Here is a 21,500-nt window from a genome sequence, read left to right as displayed (position 1 = left end):
ATGACTGGTGTGAGGTGATATCTCATTGTGGTTTTGATTTGTATTTCCCTGATGCCGAGTGATATGGAGCACTTTTTCATGTGTCTGTTGGCCATCTGGATGTCTTCTTTGCAGAAATGTCTGTTCATGTCCTCTGCCCATTTCTTGATTGGATTATTTGTTCTTTGGGTGTTGAGTTTGCTAAGTTCTTTATAGATTCTGGACACTAGTCCTTTATCTGATATGTCGTTTGCAAATATCTTCTCCCATTCTGTCAGTTGTCTTTTGATTTTGTGAACTGTTTCCTTTGCTGTGCAAAAGCTTTTGATCTTGATGAAATCCCAGTAGTTCATTTTTGCCCTTGCTTCCCTTGCCTTTGGCGTTGTTCCTAGGAAGATGTTGCTGCGGCAAAGGTCAAAGAGGTTGCTGCCCGTGTTCTCCTCAAGGATTTTGATGGATTCCTTTCGTACATTGAGGTCCTTCATCCATTTTGAGTCTATTTTTGTGTGTGGTGTAAGGGAATGGTCCAATTTCATTTTTCTGCATGTGGCTGTCCAATTTTCCCAGCACCATTTATTGAAAAGGCTGTCTTTTTTCCATTGGACATTCTTTCCTGCTTTGTCGAAGATTAGTTGACCATAGATTTGAGGGTCTATTTCTGGGCTCTCTATTCTGTTCCATTGATCTATGGGTCTGTTTTTGTGCCAGTACCATGCTGTCTTGATGATGACAGCTTTGTAATAGAGCCTGAAGTCCGGAATTGTGATGCCACCAACGTTGGCTTTCTTTTTCAATATCCCTTTGGCTATTCGAGGTCTTTTCTGGTTCCATATAAATTTTAGCATTATTTGTTCCATTTCTTTGAAAAAGATGGATGGTACTTTGATAGGAATTGCATTAAATGTGTAGATTGCTTTAGGTAGCATAGACATTTTCACAATATTTATTCTTCCAATCCAGGAGCATGGAACATTTTTCCATTTCTTTGTGTCTTCCTCAATTTCTTTCATGAGTACTTTATAGTTTTATGAGTATAGATTCTGTGTCTCTTTGGTTAGGTTTATTCCTAGGTATCTTATGGTTTTGGATGCAATTGTAAATGGGATTGACTCCTTAATATCTCTTTCTTCTGTCTTGCTGTTGGTGTAGAGAAATGCAACTGATTTCTGTGCATTGATTTTATATCCTGACACTTTACTAAATTCCTGTATAAGTTCTAGCAGTTTTGGAGTGGAGTCTTTTGGGTTTTCCACATATAGTATCATATCATCTGCGAAGAGTGATAATTTGACTTCTTCTTTGCCGATTTGGATGCCTTTAATTTCCTTTTGTTGTCTGATTGCTGAGGCTAGGACCTCTAGTATTATGTTGAATAGCAGTGGTGATAATGGACATCCCTGCCGTGTTCCTGACCTTAGCGGAAAAGCTTTCAGTTTTTCTCCATTGAGAATGATATTTGCGGTGGGTTTTTCATAGATGGCTTTGATGATATTGAGGTATGTGCCCTCTGTCCCTACACTTTGAAGAGTTTTGATCAGGAAGGGATGTTGTACTTTGTCAAATGCTTTTTCAGCATCTATTGAGAGTATCATATGGTTCTTGTTCTTTCTTTTATTGATGTGTTGTATCACATTGACTGATTTGCGGATGTTGAACCAACCTTGCAACCCTGGAATAAATCCCACTTGGTCGTGGTGAATAATCCTTTTAATGTACTGTTGAATCCTATTGGCTAGTATTTTGTTGAGTATTTTCGCATCTGTGTTCATCAAGGATATCGGTCTATAGCTCTCTTTTTTGGTGGGATCCTTGTCTGGTTTTGGGATCAAGGTGATGCTGGCCTCATAAAATGAGTTTGGAAGTTTTCCTTCCATTTCTATTTTTTGGAACAGTTTCAGGAGAATAGGAATTAGTTCTTCTTTAAATGTTTGGTAGAATTCCCCCGGGAAGCCGTCTGGCCCTGGGCTTTTGTTTGTTTGGAGATTTTTAATGACTGTTTCAATCTCCTTACTGGTTATGGGTCTGTTCAGGCTTTCTATTTCTTCCTGGCTAGGTTGTGGTAGTTTATATGTTTCTAGGAATGCATCCATTTCTTCCAGATTGTCAAATTTATTGCCGTAGAGTTGCTCATAGTATGTTCTTATAATAGTTTGTATTTCTTTGGTGTTAGTTGTGATCTCTCCTCTTTCATTCATGATTTTATTTATTTGGGTCCTTTCTCTTTTCTTTTTGATAAGTCGGGCCAGGGGTTTATCAATTTTATTAATTCTTTCAAAGAACCAGCTCCTACTTTCGTTGATTTGTTCTATTGTTTTTTTGGTTTCTATTTCATTGATTTCTGCTCTGATCTTTATGATTTCTCTTCTCCTGCTGGGCTTAGGGTTTCTTTCTTGTTCTTTCTCCAGCTCCTTTAGGTGTAGGGTTAGGTTGTGTACCTGAGACCTTTCTTGTTTCTTGAGAAAGGCTTGTACCGCTATATATTTTCCTCTCAGGACTGCCTTTGTTGTGTCCCACAGATTTTGAACCGTTGTATTTTCATTATCATTTGTTTCCATGATTTTTTTCAATTCTTCTTTAATTTCCCGGTTGACCCATTCATTCTTTAGAAGGATACTGTTTAGTCTCCATGTATTTGGGTTCTTTCCAAACTTCCTTTTGTGGTTGAGTTCTAGCTTTAGAGCATTGTGGTCTGAAAATATGCAGGGAATGATCCCAATCTTTTGATACCGGTTAAGTCCTGATTTAGGACTGAGGATGTGATCTATTCTGGAGAATGTTCCATGTGCACTAGAGAAGAATGTGTATTCTGTTGCTTTGGGATGAAATATTCTGAATATATCTGTGATGTCCATCTAGTCCAGTGTGTCGTTTAAGGCCTTTATTTCCTTGCTGATCTTTTGCTTGGATGACCTGTCCATTTCAGTGAGGGGAGTGTTAAAGTCCCCTACTATTATTGTATTATTGTTGATGTGTTTCTTTGATTTTGTTATTAATTGGTTTATATAGTTGGCTGCTCCCACGTTGGGGGCATAGATATTTAAAATTGTTAGATATTCTTGTTGGACAGACCCTTTGAGTATGATATAGTGTCCTTCCTCATCTCTTATTATAGTCTTTGGCTTAAAATCTAATTGATCTGATATAAGGATTGCCACTCCTGCTTTCTTCTGATGTCCATTAGCATGGTAAATTCTTTTCCACCCCCTCACTTTAAATCTGGAGGTGTCTTCGGGCTTAAAATGTGTTTCTTGGAGGCAACATATAGATGGGTTTTGTTTTTTTATCCATTCTGATACCCTGTGTCTTTTGACAGGGGCATTTAGCCCATTAACATTCAGGGTAACTATTGAGAGATATGAATTTAGTGCCATTGTATTGCCTGTAAGGTGACTGTTACTGTATATGGTCTCTGTTCCTTTCTGATCTACCACTTGTAGGCTCTCTCTTTGCTTAGAGGACCCCTTTCAATATTTCCTGTAGAGCTGGTTTGGTATTTGCAAATTCTTTCAGTTGTTGTTTGTCCTGGAAGCTTTTAATCTCTCCTTCTATTTTCAATGATAGCCTAGCTGGATATAGTATTCTTGGCTGCATGTTTTTCTCGTTTAGTGCTCTGAAAATATCATGCCAGCTCTTTCTGGCCTGCCAGGTCTCTGTGGATAAGTCAGCTGCCAATCTAATATTTTTACCATTGTATGTTACAGACTTCTTTTCCCGGGCTGCTTTCAGGATTTTCTCTTTGTCATTGAGACTTGTAAATTTTACTATTAGGTGACGGGGTGTGGGCCTATTCTTATTGATTTTGAGGGGCATTCTCTGAACCTCCTGAATTTTGATGCTCGTTCCCTTTGCCATATTGGGGAAATTCTCCCCAATAATTCTCTCCAGGATACCTTCTGCTCCCCTCTCACTTTCTTCTTCTTCTGGAATCCCAATTATTCTAATGTTGTTTCGTCTTATGGTGTCACTTATCTCTCGAATTCTCCCCTCGTGGTCCAGTAGCTGTTTGTCCCTCTTTTGCTCAGCTTCTTTATTCTCTGTCATTTGGTCTTCTATATCACTAATTCTTTCTTCTGCCTCATTTATCCTAGCAGTTAGAGCCTCCATTTTTGATTGCACCTCATTAATAGCTTTTTTGATTTCACCTTGGTTAGATTTTAGTTCTTTTATTTCTCCTGAAAGGGCTTTTATATCTCTCGAGAGGGTCTCTCTAATATCTTCCATGCCTTTTTCGAGCCCGGCTAGAACCTTGAGAATTGTCATTCTGAACTCTAGATCTGACATATTACCGATGTCTGTATTGATTAGGTCCCTAGCCTTCGGTACTGCCTCTTGTTCTTTTTTTTGTGTTGAATTTTTACGTCTTGTCATTTTGTCCAGATAAGACTAAATGAAGGGGCAAGTAAAATACTAAAAGGGTGGCAACAACCCCAGGAAAATATGCTTTAACCAAATTAGAAGAGATCCAAAATCGTGAGTGGGGAGAAAGGGGATAAAAAGAGGTTCAAAAAGGAAGAAAGAAAAAAAAAAAAACAAAAAGAAAAGAAAAAAAAAAGAAAAGAAAAGAATTTTTTAAAAAAAGAATACACCTAAGAACAATGTAAAAAAGAAAAAATATATATATTAGATAAACTAGTATAAAATCGTTAAAAAAGAAAAAGGTAACAGTTAAAAAAAATTTTTACCCGAAGGCGAGAAAAAGAAAAAAATGAAAAAGAAAAAATTAAATTAACTGCAAGACTAAAAAAAATCACAGGAAAAAAGCCATGAGTTCTGTGCTTGGCTTTCTCCTCCTCTGGAATTCTGCTGCTCTCCTTGGTATTGAAACCGCACTCCTTGGTAGGTGAACTTGGTCTTGGCTGGATTTCTTGTTGATCTTCTGGGGGAGGGGCCTGTTGTAGTGATTCTCAAGTGTCTTTGCCCCAGGCGTTATTGTACCGCCCTTACCCGGGGCCGGGGTGAGTAATCTGCTTGGGTTTGCTTTCAGGAGCTTTTGTTCCCTGAGCGCTTTCCGTAGAGTTCCAGAGGACGGGAATACAAATGGCGGCCTCCTGGTCTCCGGCCCGGAGGAGCCGAGAGCCCAGGGCCGCACTCCTCAGTGCGCGCTCAGAGAACAGCACCCAGTTACTCCCGTCTGCCTGACCTCCGGCCGCGCTCCGAGCTCACCGAGCCTATGACCGGTTCAAGGTAACACGGAGCTGCGAGCTTACTGTCGGCTCTGTCTCTGTAGCCGGCTTTCCCGTTCCAATACCCGCAAGCTCTGCGACACTCAGACACCCCCATCCTTCTGTGACCCTGCGGGACCTGAGGCCACGCTGACCCCGCGTGGGCTTCGCCCCGGTTTAGCCTCTGGAGCGATGTCCCTCAGCGGAACAGACTTTTAAAAGTCCTGATTTTGTGCGCGGTTGCTCCGCCGCTTGCCGGGAGCCGGCCCCTCCCCCCGGGGTCTATCTTCCCGTCGCTTTGGATTCACTTCTCCGCCGGTCCTACCTTTCAGAAAGTGGTTGATTTTCTGTTTCCAGAATTGCTGTTCTTCTTCTCTTCGATCTGCCGATGGATTTTCAGGTGTTTGCAATCTTTAGATAAGCTATCTAGCTGATCTCCGGCTAGCTGAAGCAGTCTCAGCTTGCTACTTCTCCGCCATCTTGACTCCTCCCCCCTTGTTTTATTTTTGATTTGCTGTCATCTTATTTTACCAACTGAGCATAAACTATAGTATTTCAACAATCCTTCTTGGCACTGTCTAAAACTGTGAATTTGTTACCTTGACATGGTTGTCTTCAGACTCTGTTCTGCATTTTTCTCCTGCTACATTTATTTTTACTGCATTTTGTCATTCTGATTGATAGCCTTAATTCTTTTGAAATCAACCAGATTCCCCAACTGATCTAATGTCTTACAGCACAATTTATCTAATGATACAATATCAGAATATTTTATATTCTTGGGGGAAATAATATTCTTTTTCTTCAAATTAAGATATAATTCACCTACTATACATTTTACCTATTTAAAGTGTACATTTCATTGTTTTTCAGTATATTTAGAGAGTTGTGCAGCACTACCATAGTCAATTTTAGAACATTTTACCACCCCCAAAATGGTTGCCTATACCCTTTAGCAGTCAACATTATCCAGAGCCTCTATCCCCCATGCCTAGGCAGCCAGACATGTAATGTATATGTATCTATAGATTTTCCTATTCTGTTCATTCTATTCAATGGAATCAATATGTGACTGGCTTCTTTCAGATAGCATAACATTTTCCAGGTACATCCCGATTGTAGCATGCATCTGTACTTCATTCTTTTTATTAATGAATAATATTCCACTGTGTGTTTATACTGTATTTTATTTATCTTTTCATCAGTTGATGCATATTTGAGTTGTTTCTATTTTGTGGCTATTATGAATAATGCTGCTATGAACATTTGTATTAAAGTTTTGTGTGGATTTCTTTTTTCATTGTTCTTAGTTATATAGCCTTAGGTAATAGGTAACACTATATTTCACATTTTGAAGAACTGCAAAGCTGTTTTCCAAAGATTTTACACATATTTTTATATTCCCACCAGCAATGTATTAGGGCTCCAATTTCTTCACATCTTTGTCAACATGTGTTAGCATCCATCATTTTTATTATAGTCATCCTAGAGACTATACAGTTGTATCTCATTGTGAATATGATTTATTAATGGTGGTGTCATATGCTTATTGGTCATTTATATATATATTCCTAGGTGTCTATTATTTTTGGTACAATTGTTAATGGGACTATTTTCTTAATTTCTCTTTCTGTGGCTTCATTATTGGTGTATCAAAATACAACAGATTTCTGCACATGGATTTTTTATCCTGCACCTTTACTGAATTCGTTTATCAGTTCTAGCAGTTTTTTTGGTGGAGTCTTTTGGGTTTTCTGTATAGAGTATCATGTCATCTGCAAATAGGAAAAGTTTAATTTCTTCCTTACCAATTTGGATGCCTTTTATTCCTTTTTGTTGTCTAATTACTATGGCTAGGACTTCAGTATTATGTTAAATAAAGTGTGAGAGTAGGCATCCTTGACTTATTCCTGACCTTAGGGGAAAAGGTTGCTTTTCCTTATTGAGAATGTTAGCTGTGGATTTTTCATATAATGCCTTTACTATGTTGAGGTATGTTCTCTATAAACCTTTGTTGAGGGTTTTTATCATGAATGGTTGCTGTACGTTGTCAAATGCCTTTTCTTCATCTATTGAGAGGATCACATGGTTCTTACCCTTCCTGTTACTGATGTGATTTATTGATTGATTTGCAAATACTGAACCACTCTTGCAACCCAGGAAAAAATCCCGCTTGATTATGGTGAATGATTCTTTTAATGTACTGTCGGATTTGGCCTACTAGTATTTTATTGAGAATTTCTGCATCCATGTTCATCAGGGATATTGGACTGTAGTTCGCCTTTCAGTGAAGTCTTTATCTGCTTTGGTATTACAGTAATGCTGGCCTCATAAAATAATTTGGAAGTTTTCCTTCCTCTTCTACTTCTTGGAATAGTTTGAGAAGGACAGATGTTAACTCTTCTTTAAATGCTTGGTAGAATTTACCTGTTAAGCCATCTGGCCCTGAACTTCTGTTTGTTGGGAGTTTTTTGATTACTGATTCGGTTTATTTGCTGGTTATTGGTTTGTTTGAATTTTCTGTTTCTTCCTGTTTCAGTTTTGGTAATTTATATTTTTCTAGGAATGTATCCTTTTTTTCTTGGTTGTCCAACCTGTTAGCATATAGTTTATCATAATATTTTCTTATAATTGTTTGCATTTCTGTGGTATTTGTTATTTGGTCTCATCTTTCATTTGTGATTCTATTTGAGTCTCCTTATCTTGATATATGTGGTTAGAGGTTTAATAATTTTATTGATTTATTCAAAGAATGAGCTCCTGATGTCATTGATCTGTTCAATTGTTTTTTCAAAAACTTCTGTATCATTTATTTCCACTCTAATCCTTTCTTCTGCTGGTTTTGGATTTTGTTTATCATTCTTTTTCTAGCTCCTTAGGCATAAGTTTATGTTGTTTGAGACTTTTCTTGTTTAAGTAAGTGGTATTGCTATAAACTTCCCTCTGTAGCCACTTTGGCTGCATCCCAAAGTTTTTGGATTGTTGTATTTTCATTTGTTTCCATGTACTTTTAAAATTTCTTCTTTTATTTCCTGGTGGACCCATTCATTTTCTAGTAACATGTTATTTAACCTCTATGTATTTGTGATCTTTCCAGATTTTTCTTGTGGTTGACTTCTAGTTTCATAGTGATGCCTGGTATGACTTCAGTCTTGTTGAATTTTTTGAGGCTGGTTGTGTGGGCTAGTATGTGATTTATTCTGAAGAATGTCCCATGTGCACTTGGAAAGACTATATATTCTATTGTTTTAGGGAGTAATGTTCTGAATAAATCTGTTAAGTCCATCTGATCCAGAATGTCATTCAAAACCATTGTTTCCTTGCTGATCTAACTTGTGTTTTGAGTTCCTCTACTATTATATTATCAATGAGTTCCTTTATATGTTTGTTATTAACTGCCTTATGTATTTGGGTGGTCTTATTTTGGGTATGTAAATATTTACAATTGTTAGATCTTCTTGTTGGTTTGTCCTCTTTATAATGATAGTGTCCTTTTTGTCTCTTTTCAGTCTTTGTTTTAAAGTCCATTTTGTCTAATGTAAGTATTGGTACTCCAGTTTTCTTTTGACATCCATTTGTATGATAGATATTTCTCCATACACTTACTTTCAATTTGCAGGGGTCTTTAGGTCTGGAACAAGTCTCTTATAGGTAGCATATAGATGTGTCTTATTGTTTTTATCTATTGTTGTTTTTATCCATTTCATAAATGGAACATTTATTAGTCCATTTACTCTGAGTTATTATTGATAGATATGTATTTATTATCATTTTAATTTTTCTTTTATGGCTGTTTCTAAAGATTTTCTTTGATCCTTGTCTTTCTGTCTTTCATGTTTTGCTGATTTTCTTTAGTGATATATTTGGATTACTTCCTTTTAATTTTTGCACATTTATTTGTTGTTTTTGATACATGGTTACCATAAGGTTTGTGTATAACCTTTCTATGTATAGCAGTCTATATTAAGTGGATGGTCATTTAAGTTTGAACCCATTCTTTACTATTCTTATCCCCAGGGTTTTACATATATGATGTTATATTTTGTATCCTTTTATTTTGTGAGTTTATTGACTGATTTTTTACAGAAATATTCATTTTTATTGCTTTTGTGTTTCCTACCATCATACTGTCAGTTTTGATCTTCCTTTTCCACTCATGGTCCCCTTTAATACTTCTTGCAGGGCTGGTTTAGTGGACATGAACTCCTTTAGTTTTTTGTTTGTCTGGAAAACTCTTATTCTCTCCTATTCTGAATGATACCCTTGCAGTAGAGTATTCTTAGGTGTAGATTTCTCCCATTCAGCACTTTGAATATATAATGCTTTTCCCTTTTGGATTGCAAAGTATTTGGTGAAAAATCTCTTGCTAGCTCTGTGGGTTTTCCTTTGTACATTACTATTTTCTTTTGTCTTGCTGCTTTTAGCCTCCTTTTTTTTTCTTTTTCCTTTTTTTTTTTTTTTTTTTTTTAAGAGAGAGAGAGAGAATATGAATGTTGAGGAGGGAAAGAGGGAGAGGGAGAATCCCAAGCAGAATCCATGCCCAATGTGGAGCCTGACATGGGGCTCAATCTCACAACCCTGAGATTATGATCTGAGCCAAAATCAGGAGTAGACACCTAAACATTTAACTAACTGTGCCATTTAGGCACTCCTGTGGACTTCCTTTTTTGATTTTGATGAGAGTTCTCCGTGCTTCTGGATCTGGATATCTGTTTCCATCCCCAGTTTAGGGGAGTTTTCAGCTATTATTTCTTTAAATAAATTTTCTGTCCCCATTTTTTCTCTCTTTTTGCTCTGAGACTCATATAATATGAATGTTATTACTTTTGATGGAGTTACTGAATTCCATAAATCTAGTTTCATTTTGCACAATTCCTTTTTCTATCTTTTGTTCAACTTGATTACTTTCCATTACTCTGTTGTCTAGGTCACTAATTCATTCCTTTGTTTCTTTTGCTATTCATTCCATTAAGCATGTTTTTTATTTTGTTTTTTTGAGCCCTTTATCTCTGCTGTGCTATTTTTTATCTCTGTGTTATGGGTCTCACTCATGTCTTCCACTCTTTCCTTAAGTCCAGGAGTATCTATGATTCATTGCTTTAAATTCTCTTTGAGGCATTTTACTTACATCCCTTTTGCTTAGACCTCTAGGTGTGGCCTGCTCCTCTTCTTCCATTTGGGATAAATTTCTCTGTCTCATTTTTTTTTTTTTTCCTTTCTGTGTTTGTTTCTCTGTGTTAAGAAAGTTGGAAATGTTCTCTGTTTTTGAACCAAAGTGACTTTATGAAGAAGAAGTCCTACAGTGCCCTGGTGTGTAGTGTTCCCTGTTCACCAGAATCTGCCACTTCAGGAGAAGTGTTATGTGTGTTGCTTATGTCCTGATTTTGTGTCTGAGTTGCTTTTCTTTTCAGTGCAGTTGCCAGACTGATGCTTTGCCTATTATGGGCTGTACTTGCTCTCAGTGGTGTTGATGGGACCCAGGCAGGCTTTAACTCTGAGGGGATGTGGCTTTGAGGGAATTTGTGAATGGGACAACGCTGTTAGCAAATTTGTGCAGGGCCGCTAGTCCTATGCCAGATCCCCTGAAGTTCTGTGGAAACTGAGGGCTACATTCCCCTGGTGGCTGAGGGCACATGGCTGGGGACTATGCACTGGTTGGGTGCAGTGTGCAGCAGTGGCTGCAATGGGCCCATTGGCAGCTTTCACAAAATTGGCACTGAGCCCAGGGCCAAAGCTAGCTGGCTTGGAGTAGGTGAATCCTCAGAGCAACTCATGGCACACTGCTAGCAGTTTAGGTAGCAAATGCCTGTATAGCCTGACTCCTGTAGATGACCCTCTGTTTATGCTGGGGAACAGGGGAGGAAGATGGTGCCTGCCAGCTCCCTCTTTTTCAGAGAAGTTGCTGAACACATTCTGAATCAGTATGAATAAATCTGTCTCCCATTAGCCCCTGGTTTTGTGTAAATTGCCATTTTTGTGCTTCCTCTCCAGGTAGGCTGTTGTCTCTTTAACGGCAGTGACCTGGCTATCACTTGCCTTTGTGGCTAGCCCAGTGCTCTCAGCTGACTTTTAAAGCTCCAGGCTCCAAGTTATACAAACTCATGGAATTCAGCCCCTCTCATTTTCAAAGTCAAACGTGAGGATAAGTCTGCCCCTTGTATGCTGGTCCTAAGGACCATTTTTCTGCTCTCTGCATATGCTAGTTCCTCTCCTCTTGCAGACAGCTTCCTCTGCCTTTTTGTCTTTCCTAAACTTTCAGATGCAGCTTTTTCTCTGTTTTTAGTTGTGGAGTTTGTTTTGTCCTTCTTCAGATTGGAGGGTTTAATCTACTTGGATGTGAATGATACCAAGTTATAAACATAGATGGTGTGAGCTCAGGGTCTTTCTACCCTGCTATGTTCCCCAGCTCCTTCCAGAATCTATTTTTTCTGACCCATGTGAGTCCTCTATTTCTTTGAAAAGTTATATTTCATGTTGAAATTATTCCTGTATATTATTACATATTCTTGTTCATCTTGTCACCTTTATGATATTATTAACTCTGTATTTTTCTTTTCTTGTTTTCCCCATTGTATGACTATGAAAGTTTCAAACACACAGAGGAGTTGAAAAGCTATACTATGAGCATTCATGTATCTTATGTGTATACACACATATATACATGCATAATCAGAATGTAGATTTTACAATTATCATTTTGCTATATTTACTTTATAATGTATGTCTATCCATCTATGAACCATAATACTTCTATGGATGCATTTTGAATTAAGTTGCAGATGTCAGTAGACTTTACGTCTTAAAAACTCAATATACATATCATTAACTGGAGTTCAATATTTGTTTATAATACTATTTTCTTATCTTTTTTTGACATTTAGTTTACACACAGAAAAATCATCAATTTTATTGTACAATTAGATGAGTTTTTAACCAGTGTATACACTTGTGTAATCCACTTTTATTAAAATATAGAATATTACCTTTACTCATACTCCCCCTTTCAGTGAGTTCTCCTCAAGTCAACCACTGCTGTGATTTTCTTTTTCACCATAGGTTAGTTTTGCTTGTTCAAATTCTAATATAATTATACTGTATGCACTGTTTTGTATATTACTTCTTTTATTTAGCATAACGTTTTTGAGAATCATCCATGTTGCACCTATCATTACTGTTTATTGTATTTCAACTGGTGAGTGGTAATTTATTGTATGAGTATAGCACATTTTTGGTTTTGATTCTCTTGTTGGACAGCTGGACTGTTACTAGGTTGTTAAGTATATAGTTATTAGGGACATACTTAAACAGATTTTTATGTGGCCATATGTTATTTTCTGGGATGCATACCTAAGAGTGAAATTTATTTATTTATTTATTTATTTTTATTTTTATTATTTTTTAAGATTTTTATTTATTTATTTGACAGAGAAAGATCGCAAGTAGGCAGAGAGGGAGGCAGAGAGAGAGAGAGGAGGAAGCAGGCTCACCACCAAGGAGAGAGCCCGATGTGGGGCTTGATCCCAGGACCCTGGGATCATGACCCAAGCTGAAGGCAGAGACTCTAACCCTCTGAGCCACCCAGGTGCCCCCCTAAGAGTGAAATTTATAAGTCATAGGACCGATAGTTGTTAGAGAAAATGGCAAGGAAATTTTCCAAAGTGTTTGTGTCATTTTATATTCCTACCAACATTTGGTAGTAGTTATTTTTTTAATTAAAAATAATTATTTTACTCTTATGGTAGTTGGACAATGGTATCTTGTAGTTTTAATTGTATTAATTTTTATTTCCTTGATGACTATTTTTACTATCTGCTCTCTTTCAGACAGTTCGGCATGGTTTCCCTTATCAGCCCACAGCATTAGCCTTTGATCCAGTTCAGAAAATCTTGGCTATTGGGACAAGAACAGGTGCTATACGAATGTATCCTTAATTTTTGTTTTATTATTTGTTACATTAATACCAATTACATTTCCTTAAATATTCTGGTAAGTGGAATATGATCAAATAAATTTGGTTTCTTTGAAATAAGTAATGATTGTGAAAACTCATATTGTCCAGTTCATTGGCATATTTTTAGTGTCTCTGACATAACTATTGATGTCCTTTCTTTACTTCCTTTGAATAAATACCTAGAAGTAGAAATGCTGAATCGTATAGAAGTTCTAGTATTAATTCCTTGAGAAAACTCCATACTGTTTTTATTGTAACTATACTAATTTATAGTCACACTAATAGTGTACAAGAGTTCCCTTTTCTCCATATCCTACACTTGTTATTTCTTGCCTTTTTGGTAATAGCCATTCTAACAGGTATGAGTTGATATCTCACTGTGGTACTGGTTTGCATTTCTATGATAATTAGTGATGCCTAGCAACTTTTCATGTACCAGTAGGCCATGTGTAGGCCTTTGAAAAATGTCGTTTCAAATTCTCTGCTCATTTTTTATTTTTTTTTAAATTTTAAAAGATTTTATTTATTTATTTGACAGAGAGAGACATAGCGAGAGAGGGAATACAAGCAGGGGGAGTGGGAGAGGGAGAAGCAGGCTTCCCACCAAGTAGGGAGCCCTATATGGGGCTCGATCCCAGGGCGCTGGGATCATGACCTGAGCCGAAGGCAGAGACTTAACCCACTGAGCCACCCAGGCACCCCTCTCTGCCCATTTTTTAATGTAATTGTTTTTTATCTTGTTACTGAGTTGTATGAGTTCTTTATATATTTTAGATATTGACCCCTTATCACATATGTAATTTATAAATATTTTCTCCCATTTATTTTGTGGTTGGTTTCCTTTGCTATACAGAAGCTTTTAGTTTGATGTAGTCCCACTTGTTTATTTTTGTCCTGGTATTGTATCCAAAAAATCATTGCCAAGACCATTGTCTAGGAGCTAATTACTGCCTTTATTTTATTCCAGGAGTTTTATGGTTTCAGGTTTTCTATTTCAAGTCTTCAATTCATTTTGAGTTAATTTATTATTAACATATAATGTATTATTTGCCTCAGGGGTACAGGTCTATGAATCATCAGGCTTATCCATTTCATAGCATTCACCATAGCACACACCCTCCACAATGCCCATAACCCAGCTACCTTATCCCTACCCCCTACTCCCCAGGAACCCTCAGTTTATTTTGTGAGATTGAGTCTCCCTCTGAATCCCATCTTGTTTCATTTTTTCCCTCACTACCCCCCATGACCCTGCTTTGCCTCTCAAATTCCTCATATCAGAGAGATTATATGATAATTGTCTTTCTCTGATTGATTTATTTCACTTAGCATGATACCCTCTAGTTCCATCCACATTGTTGTAAATGACAAGAATTCATTTCTTTTCATGACTGCATAGTATCCTATTGTATATATATACCACCTCTTCTTTATCCATTCATCTGTTGATGGACATCTAGGTTTTTTCCATAGTTTGGCTATTGTGGACATTGCTTCTATAAACATTCAGGAGCATGCGCTCCTTCGGACCACTACATTTGTATCTTTAGGGTAAATACCCAGTAGTGTGATTGCTGGGTCATAGGGTAGCTCTATATTCAACTTTTGAGGAACCTCCATGCTGTTTTCCAGAGTGGCTGCACCAGCTTGCATTCCCACCAACAAGGTAAGAGTGTTCCCCTTTCTTCGCATCCTCACCAGCATCTGTCATTTCCTGCCTTGTTAATTATAGCCTTCCTGACTGGTATGAGGTGGTATTTCATTGTGGTTTTGATTTGTATTTCCCTGATGCCGAGTGATGTGGAACACTTTCTCATGTGTCTGTTGGCCATCTGGATGTCTTCTTTGCAGAAATGTCTATTCATGTCTTCTGCCCATTTCTTGATTGGATTATTTGTTCTTTGGGTGTTGAGTTTGATAAGTTCTTTATAGATTTTGGATACTAGCCGTTTATCTGATATGTCATTTGCGAATATCTTCTCCCATTCTGTCAGTTGTCTTTTGGGACTATTGACCATTTCCTTGGCTGTGCAAAAGGTTTTGATCTTGATGAAGTCCCAATAGTTCATTTTTGCCCTTGCTTCCCTTGCCTTTGGCGGTTTCTAGGAAGAAGTTGCTATGGCTGAGGTCAAGGAAGTTGCTGCCTGTGTTCTCCTCAAGGATTTTGATGGATTTCTTTCTCACACTGAGGTCTTTCATCCATTTTTAGTCTATTTTTACATGTGGTGTAAGGAAATGGTTCAATTTCATTCTTCTGTCTGTAGCTGTCCAATTTCCCCAACACCATTATTGAAGATACTGTCTTTTTTCCACTGGATGTTCTTTCCTGTTTTGTCGAAGATTAGTTGACCATAGAGTTGAGGGTCCATTTCTGAGTTCTCTACTCCGTTCCAATGATCTATGTGTCTGTTTTTGTGCCAATACCATCCAGTCTTGATGATTACAGCTTTGTAATAGAGCTTAAAGCCTGGAATTATGATGCCACCAACTTTGGCTTTCTTTTTCAACATTCTTCTGGCTATTCAGGGTCTTCTCTGGTTCCATATAAATTTTAGGATTATTTGTTCCATTTCTTTGAAGAAAGTTGATGGTATTTTGATAGGGATTGCATTAAATGTGTAGGTTGCTCTAGGTAGCATAGACATTTTCACAATATTTGTTCTTTCAATCCATGAGATTAGAACATTTTTCCATTTCTTTGTGTCTTCCTCAATTTCTTTCATGAGTATTCTATAGTTTTCTGAGTACGAATTCTTTGCCTCTTTGGTTATGTTTATTCCTAGGTGTCTTATGGTTTGGGATGCAATTGTAAATGGGATCGACTCCTTAATTTCTCATTCTTCTATATCTGACACTTTCCTGGATTCCTGTATGAGTTCTAGCAGTTTTGGAGTAGAGTCTTTTGGGTTTTCTGCATAAAGTATCTTATCATCTGCAAAGAGTGAGAGTTTGTCTTCCTCTTTGCCAATTTGGATGCCTTTTATTTCTTTTTGTTCTCTGATTGCCGAGGCTAGGACTTCCAGTATTATGTTGAATAGCAGTGGTGATAGTGGACGTCCCTGCTTTGCTCCTGACCTTAGCAGAAAAGCTCTCAATTTTTTCCCATTGAGAATGATATTTGCTGTGGGTTTTTCGTAAATGGCTTTGATGATATTGAAGTATGTACCCTCTATGCCTACACTGTGAGAAGTTTTGATCAAGAAAGGATGCTGTACCTTGTCAATAGCTTTTTCATTATCTATTGAGAGTATCATATGGTTCTTGTTCTTTCTTTTATTAATGTATTGTATCACATTGATTGATTAGCAGATGTTGAACCAACCTTGCGGCCCAGGAATAGATCCCATGTGGTCATGGTGAATAATCCTTTTAATGTACTGTTGGATTCCATTGGTTAGTATTTTGGTGAGAATTTTTGCATTTGTGTTCATTTGGGATATTGGTCTGTAATTCTCTTTTTTGATGTGGTCTTTGTCTGGTTTTGGGATCAAGGTATTGCTGGCCTCATAAAATGAGTTGGGAAGTTTTCCTTCCATTTCTATTTTTTGGAGCAATTTCAGGAGAATGGGAATTAATTCTTCTTTAAATGTTTGGTAGAATTTCCTTGGGAAGCCATCTAGCTCTGGGCTCTTGTTTTTTGGGAGATTTTTTTGATGACTGCTTCAATCTCTTTACTGGTTATAGGTCTTTTCAGGTTTTCTATTTCTTCCTGGTTCAGTTGTGGTTCAGTTCAGTGCAGTAGAGACTAGTTTATATGTCTCAAGGAATTCATCCTTTTCTTCCAGATTGTCTAATTTGCTGGTGTATATATAAGAACACAATATGTTCTTATAATTATTTGTATTTCTTTAGTGTTAGTTGACATCTCTCCTCTTTCATTCATGATTTTATGAATTTGGGTCCTTTCTCTTTTCCTTTTGATAAGTCTGGCTGGGGGTTTATCAATCTTATTAATTCTTTCAAAGAACAAGCTCCTAGTTTCATTGATTTGTTCTACTGTTCTTTTGGTTTCTATTTCATTGATTTCTGCTCTGATCTTTATTATTTATCTTCTGCTGGGTTTAGGCTTTTTTTGCTGTTATTTCTCCAGCTCCTTTAGGTATAGGATTAGGTTGTGTACTTGAGACCTTTCTTGTTCCTTGAGAAAGGCTTGTACCACTATATATTTTCCTCTCAGGATTGCCTTTGCTGTGTCCCACAGATTTTGAACAGTTGTGTTTTTATTTTCATTTGTTTCCCTGAGTTTTTTTTTAATTCTTCTTTAATTTCCTGGTTGACCCATTCATTCTTTAGTAGGATGCTCTTTAGCCTCCATGTATTTGAGTTCTCTCCAAATTTCATCTTGTGATTGAGTTCTAGCTTCAGAGCATTTTGGTCTGAAAATATGCAGGGAATGATCCCAGTCTTTTGGTACTGGTTGAGACCTGATGTGACCCAGGATGTGATCTATTCTGGAGAACGTTCAATGTGCACTAGAGAAGAATGTGTATTCTGTTGCTTTCAGATGGAATGTTCTGAACATATCTGTGATGTCCATCTGGTCCAATGTGTCATTTAAGGTTTTTATTTCCTTGTCGATCTTTTGCTTAGATGATCTGTCCATTTCAGTGAAGACGGTATTAAAGTTTCCTGCTATTATTGTATTATTGTCGATGTGTTTCTTTGATTTTGTTATTAATTGGTTTATATAGTTGGCTGCTCTCGTGTTAGAGACATAAATATTTACAATTGTTAGATCTTGTTGGACAGACCCTCTGAGTATGCTATAGTGTCCTTCCTTATCTCTTATTATAATCTTTGGCTTAAAATCTAATTTATCTGATATAAGGATTGCCACCCCAGCTTTCTTTTGATGTCCATTGGCATGGTAAATTGTTTTCCACCCCCTCACTTTAAATCTGGAGGTGACTTTGTGTCTAAAATTAGTTTCTTGTAGACAGCATATTGATGGGTTTTGTTTTTTTATCCATTCTGATACCCTGTGTCTTTTGATTGGGGCATTTAGCCCATTTACATTCAGGGTAACTATTGAGAGATATGAATTTAGTGCCATTGTATTTTCTGTAAGGTGACTGTTATTGTATATTGTCTCTGTTCCTTTCTAGTCTACTATTTTTTAGGCTTTCTCTTTGCTTCGAGGACTGCTTTCAATATTTCCTGTAGGGCTGGTTTGGTGTTTACAGATTGTTTTAGCTTTTGTTTGTCCTGGAAGCTTTTAAATCTCTCCTTCTATTTTCAGTGATAGCCTAGCTGGTTATAGTATTCTTGGCTGCATGTTTTTCTCATTTAGTGCTCTGAATGTATCATGCCAGTTCTTTCTGGCCTGCCAGGTCTCTGTGAATAAGTCTGCTGCCAATCTAATATTTTTACCATTGTATGTTACAGACTTCTTGTCCCAGGCTGCTTTCTATTCACTATTAGATGATGGAGTGTGGACCAATTTTTATTTTTGAGGGGGTTCTCTGCATCTCCTGGATTTTGATGCTTGTTTCCTTTGCCATATTAGGGAGATTCTCTACAATAATTTGCTCCAATATACCTTCTGCTTCCCTCTCTCTTTATTCTTTTTCTGGAATCCCAATTCTAATGTTATTTCATCTTTTGGTATCACTTATCTCTCGAATTCTCCCCTTGTGGTCCAGTAGTTGTTTGTTTTCTTTTGCTCAGCTTCTTTATTCTCCATCATTTGGTCTTCTATATCACTAATTCTCTCTTCTGTCTCATTTATCATAGCAGTAAGAGTCTCCATTTTTTATTGCACCTCATTAATAGCTTTTTTGATTTCAGCTTGGTTATAATTTAGTTATTTTATTTCTCCAGGAAGGGCTTTTATTTCTCCAGACATGGTTTCTCTATATCTTCTATGCCTTTTTTAAGCCCAGCTAGCACCTTGAGGATCATCATTCTAAACTCTAGGTTTGATGTATTACCAATATCCATATTGATTAGGTCCCTAGCCTTCGGTATTGCCTCTTGTTCTTTTTTTTTGTGGTGAGTTTTTCCACCTTGTCATTTTATCCAGATAAGAATATATGAAGGAGAGAATAAAATAGAAAAAGAATGGGAAATGCCCCAGATAATGGGCATTAACCAAATCAGAAGGGACCCCAAATTGTGGGGAGAAGGGAGGGGGTAAAAAGAAGTTCAAAAAAATAAAAAAACAAGAAAAGAAAAAAGAAAATATATATATATATATATATATATTAGACTGGTGAGTAGAACAGAGCCATCCACTTAATTTTTGGTATATTTTGGTCTCTTAGAAGAAACTACCTCCCAAAATTTTAAAGAAAGAATAACTTACATATATATGTACAAAAATAAGGGTAAATACAATGAAGGGATGGAATATGAGTGTAAAGATGAAACTTTTTAAAAAATTCTAAAAAAGGAGTTGATAAGTTGGTCGGGAAAAGAAAGAAAAAGAAAGTGGAGAGAATTTGCTCAGGCTGGATACTAGAACAAAGCCCTGTTTTAGATTTAGTGTATATTTTGATCTATTAGAAGAAGTTGTATCCCAAAATTTTTTAGAAGAAAAAAACCCTACATGTATACAAAAAATAAAGTTAGATACAATGAAGGATAAAATATGGCCATAATAATGAAAGTTTAAAAAGATTTTTTAAAAATTTGTCAGACAGAGATCACAAGTTGGGAGAGAGGCAGGCAGACAGAGAGAGAGGGGGAAGCAGGCTTCCTGCTGAGCAGAGAACCTGATGTGGGGCTCAATCCCAGGACCCGGGGTTTATGACCTGAGATGAAAGCAGAGGCTTTAACCCACTGAGCCACCCAGATGCCCCAAAAAGATTTTTTTTTTTTGGAAAGGCATTGTTAAGATAAACTAGTTTTAAAAGAAGTTAAAAGAGGAAAGAGTAAAAGTTAAGAAAAATTAGAGTAAAAGAAAAAGTAAAATAAAAATAATTAATTAACTTTGTAGGACTAAAGAATCATGGAGAGAAAGCCATGAATTCCATGCTTTGCTTTCTTCTCCTCTGGAATTCCGCTGTTCTCCTTGGTAAGTGAGCTTGGCCTTAGCTGGTTTTCTTGCTGATCTTCTAGGGGAGGGGCCTATTGTAGCGATTCTCAAGTGTCTTTGCCGGAGTTGGAATTTCACCGCCCCTCATCATGGGCTGGGCAAAGTAATCTCCTCGGGTTTGCTCTTGGGAGCTTTTGTCTGCTGAACACTTTCTGTAGAGTTCTGGAGGACAGGAATGAAAATGGTGGCCTCCCAGTCTCCAGTCTGGAGTAGCCAAGAACTCAGTGCCCAATCCTGAGTGCGCCCTCAGAGAAAAGCTTTCAGTCATTCCCCTCTCGTTGGCCTCTGGCTGCACTCCGAGCTCACCTGGCCTGTGACCGATTGTATTTTCTCTGTCTCTGGCACATAGCCCCGCCTGGAGTCTTCAAACCCAGCAGGTCTCTGTTGCCCTTCCAAGGGGTTCTCCCTGGATCTGCCACTTGTGGGGTCCTTTTTCAAAGAGCAGTGTCATGACTGCCACAGATCACAGTTTAAGGTAACTCCGAGTTGAGAGCTCACTCCTTGGCTCTGTCTCTGTATTTGGCTTCCTGTCTCTAATACCTGTGAGCTCTGTGATACTGAGACACCCCCAATCATTCTGTGACCCCGTGGTCCCTGAGACCATGCTGTCCCTGCAAGGGATCCACCCCCGCTTAGCCTCTGGAGTGATGTCCCTCTGTGGAGCAGATTTTTAAAAGCTCTGATTTTGTGTTCCATTGCTCTTCCGCTTATTGGGAGCCAGCCTCTCCCCGCCTCAGTCTATCTTCCCATCACTTCGGATTCACTTCTCTGCAGGTTCTACCTTTTGAACATGGTCGATTTTTCGTTTCTAGAATTGCTGCTCTTCTCTCAAATCTCCTGTTGGATTTGTAGGTGTTCAGAATGGTTTGCTAGACTATCTAGCTGATCTTCTGCTACCTGTTGTCATCTCAGCCTGCTACTCCTCCACCATCTTGACTTCTCCTCTCCAAATTCAGTGGTTTTTTACTATGTTCTTAGAACTGTGCAGTAATCACCATAACTTTTAAAACATATCAGCCTAAAAAGAAACCCTGTAACTATTAGCAGTTACTCCTTATTTTCCCTCTGTCCTCCAGTCCCAGGCTAGCTCCAGCCTAATTTCTATCTCTATAGATTTTTCTATTCTGGACATATCATATAATGGAATCACATAATATGTGGTCTTTTGTGACCGGCTTAGTTAACTTAGTACAAATAATATTCCATTGTATGGATATAAAACTCATTTACCCAGTTGCTTTTTATTTTATTTGTTCAATTGGTAGACATTTAGATTATTTTTACTTTCTGGTTGTTATATATACTGTGTGAACTTTTGTATACAGATTTTTGTGTGGACATATTTTAGTTTTCTTGGTATACTCTCAGAAGA

At 37.5% G+C, this 21,500-nt stretch overlaps 1 protein-coding gene across 1 annotated transcript in view; it reads left to right on the top strand.

The window, feature by feature from the left end:
* STXBP5L (syntaxin binding protein 5L) overlaps positions 1-21,500 on the top strand; it is a 449,308-nt gene that overhangs the window by 73,421 nt on the left and 354,387 nt on the right. Inside the window, exon 3 of the mRNA XM_059388354.1 lies at positions 12,965-13,062. Within this exon, the coding sequence (XP_059244337.1) occupies positions 12,965-13,062 (98 nt within the window). The remainder of the gene's footprint in view (positions 1-12,964; positions 13,063-21,500) is intronic.

Source organism: Mustela nigripes, chromosome 2, assembly GCF_022355385.1.
Source record: "Mustela nigripes isolate SB6536 chromosome 2, MUSNIG.SB6536, whole genome shotgun sequence".
NCBI lineage: Eukaryota > Metazoa > Chordata > Mammalia > Carnivora > Mustelidae > Mustela > Mustela nigripes.
This window is presented reverse-complemented; position numbering and strand designations above follow the sequence as displayed.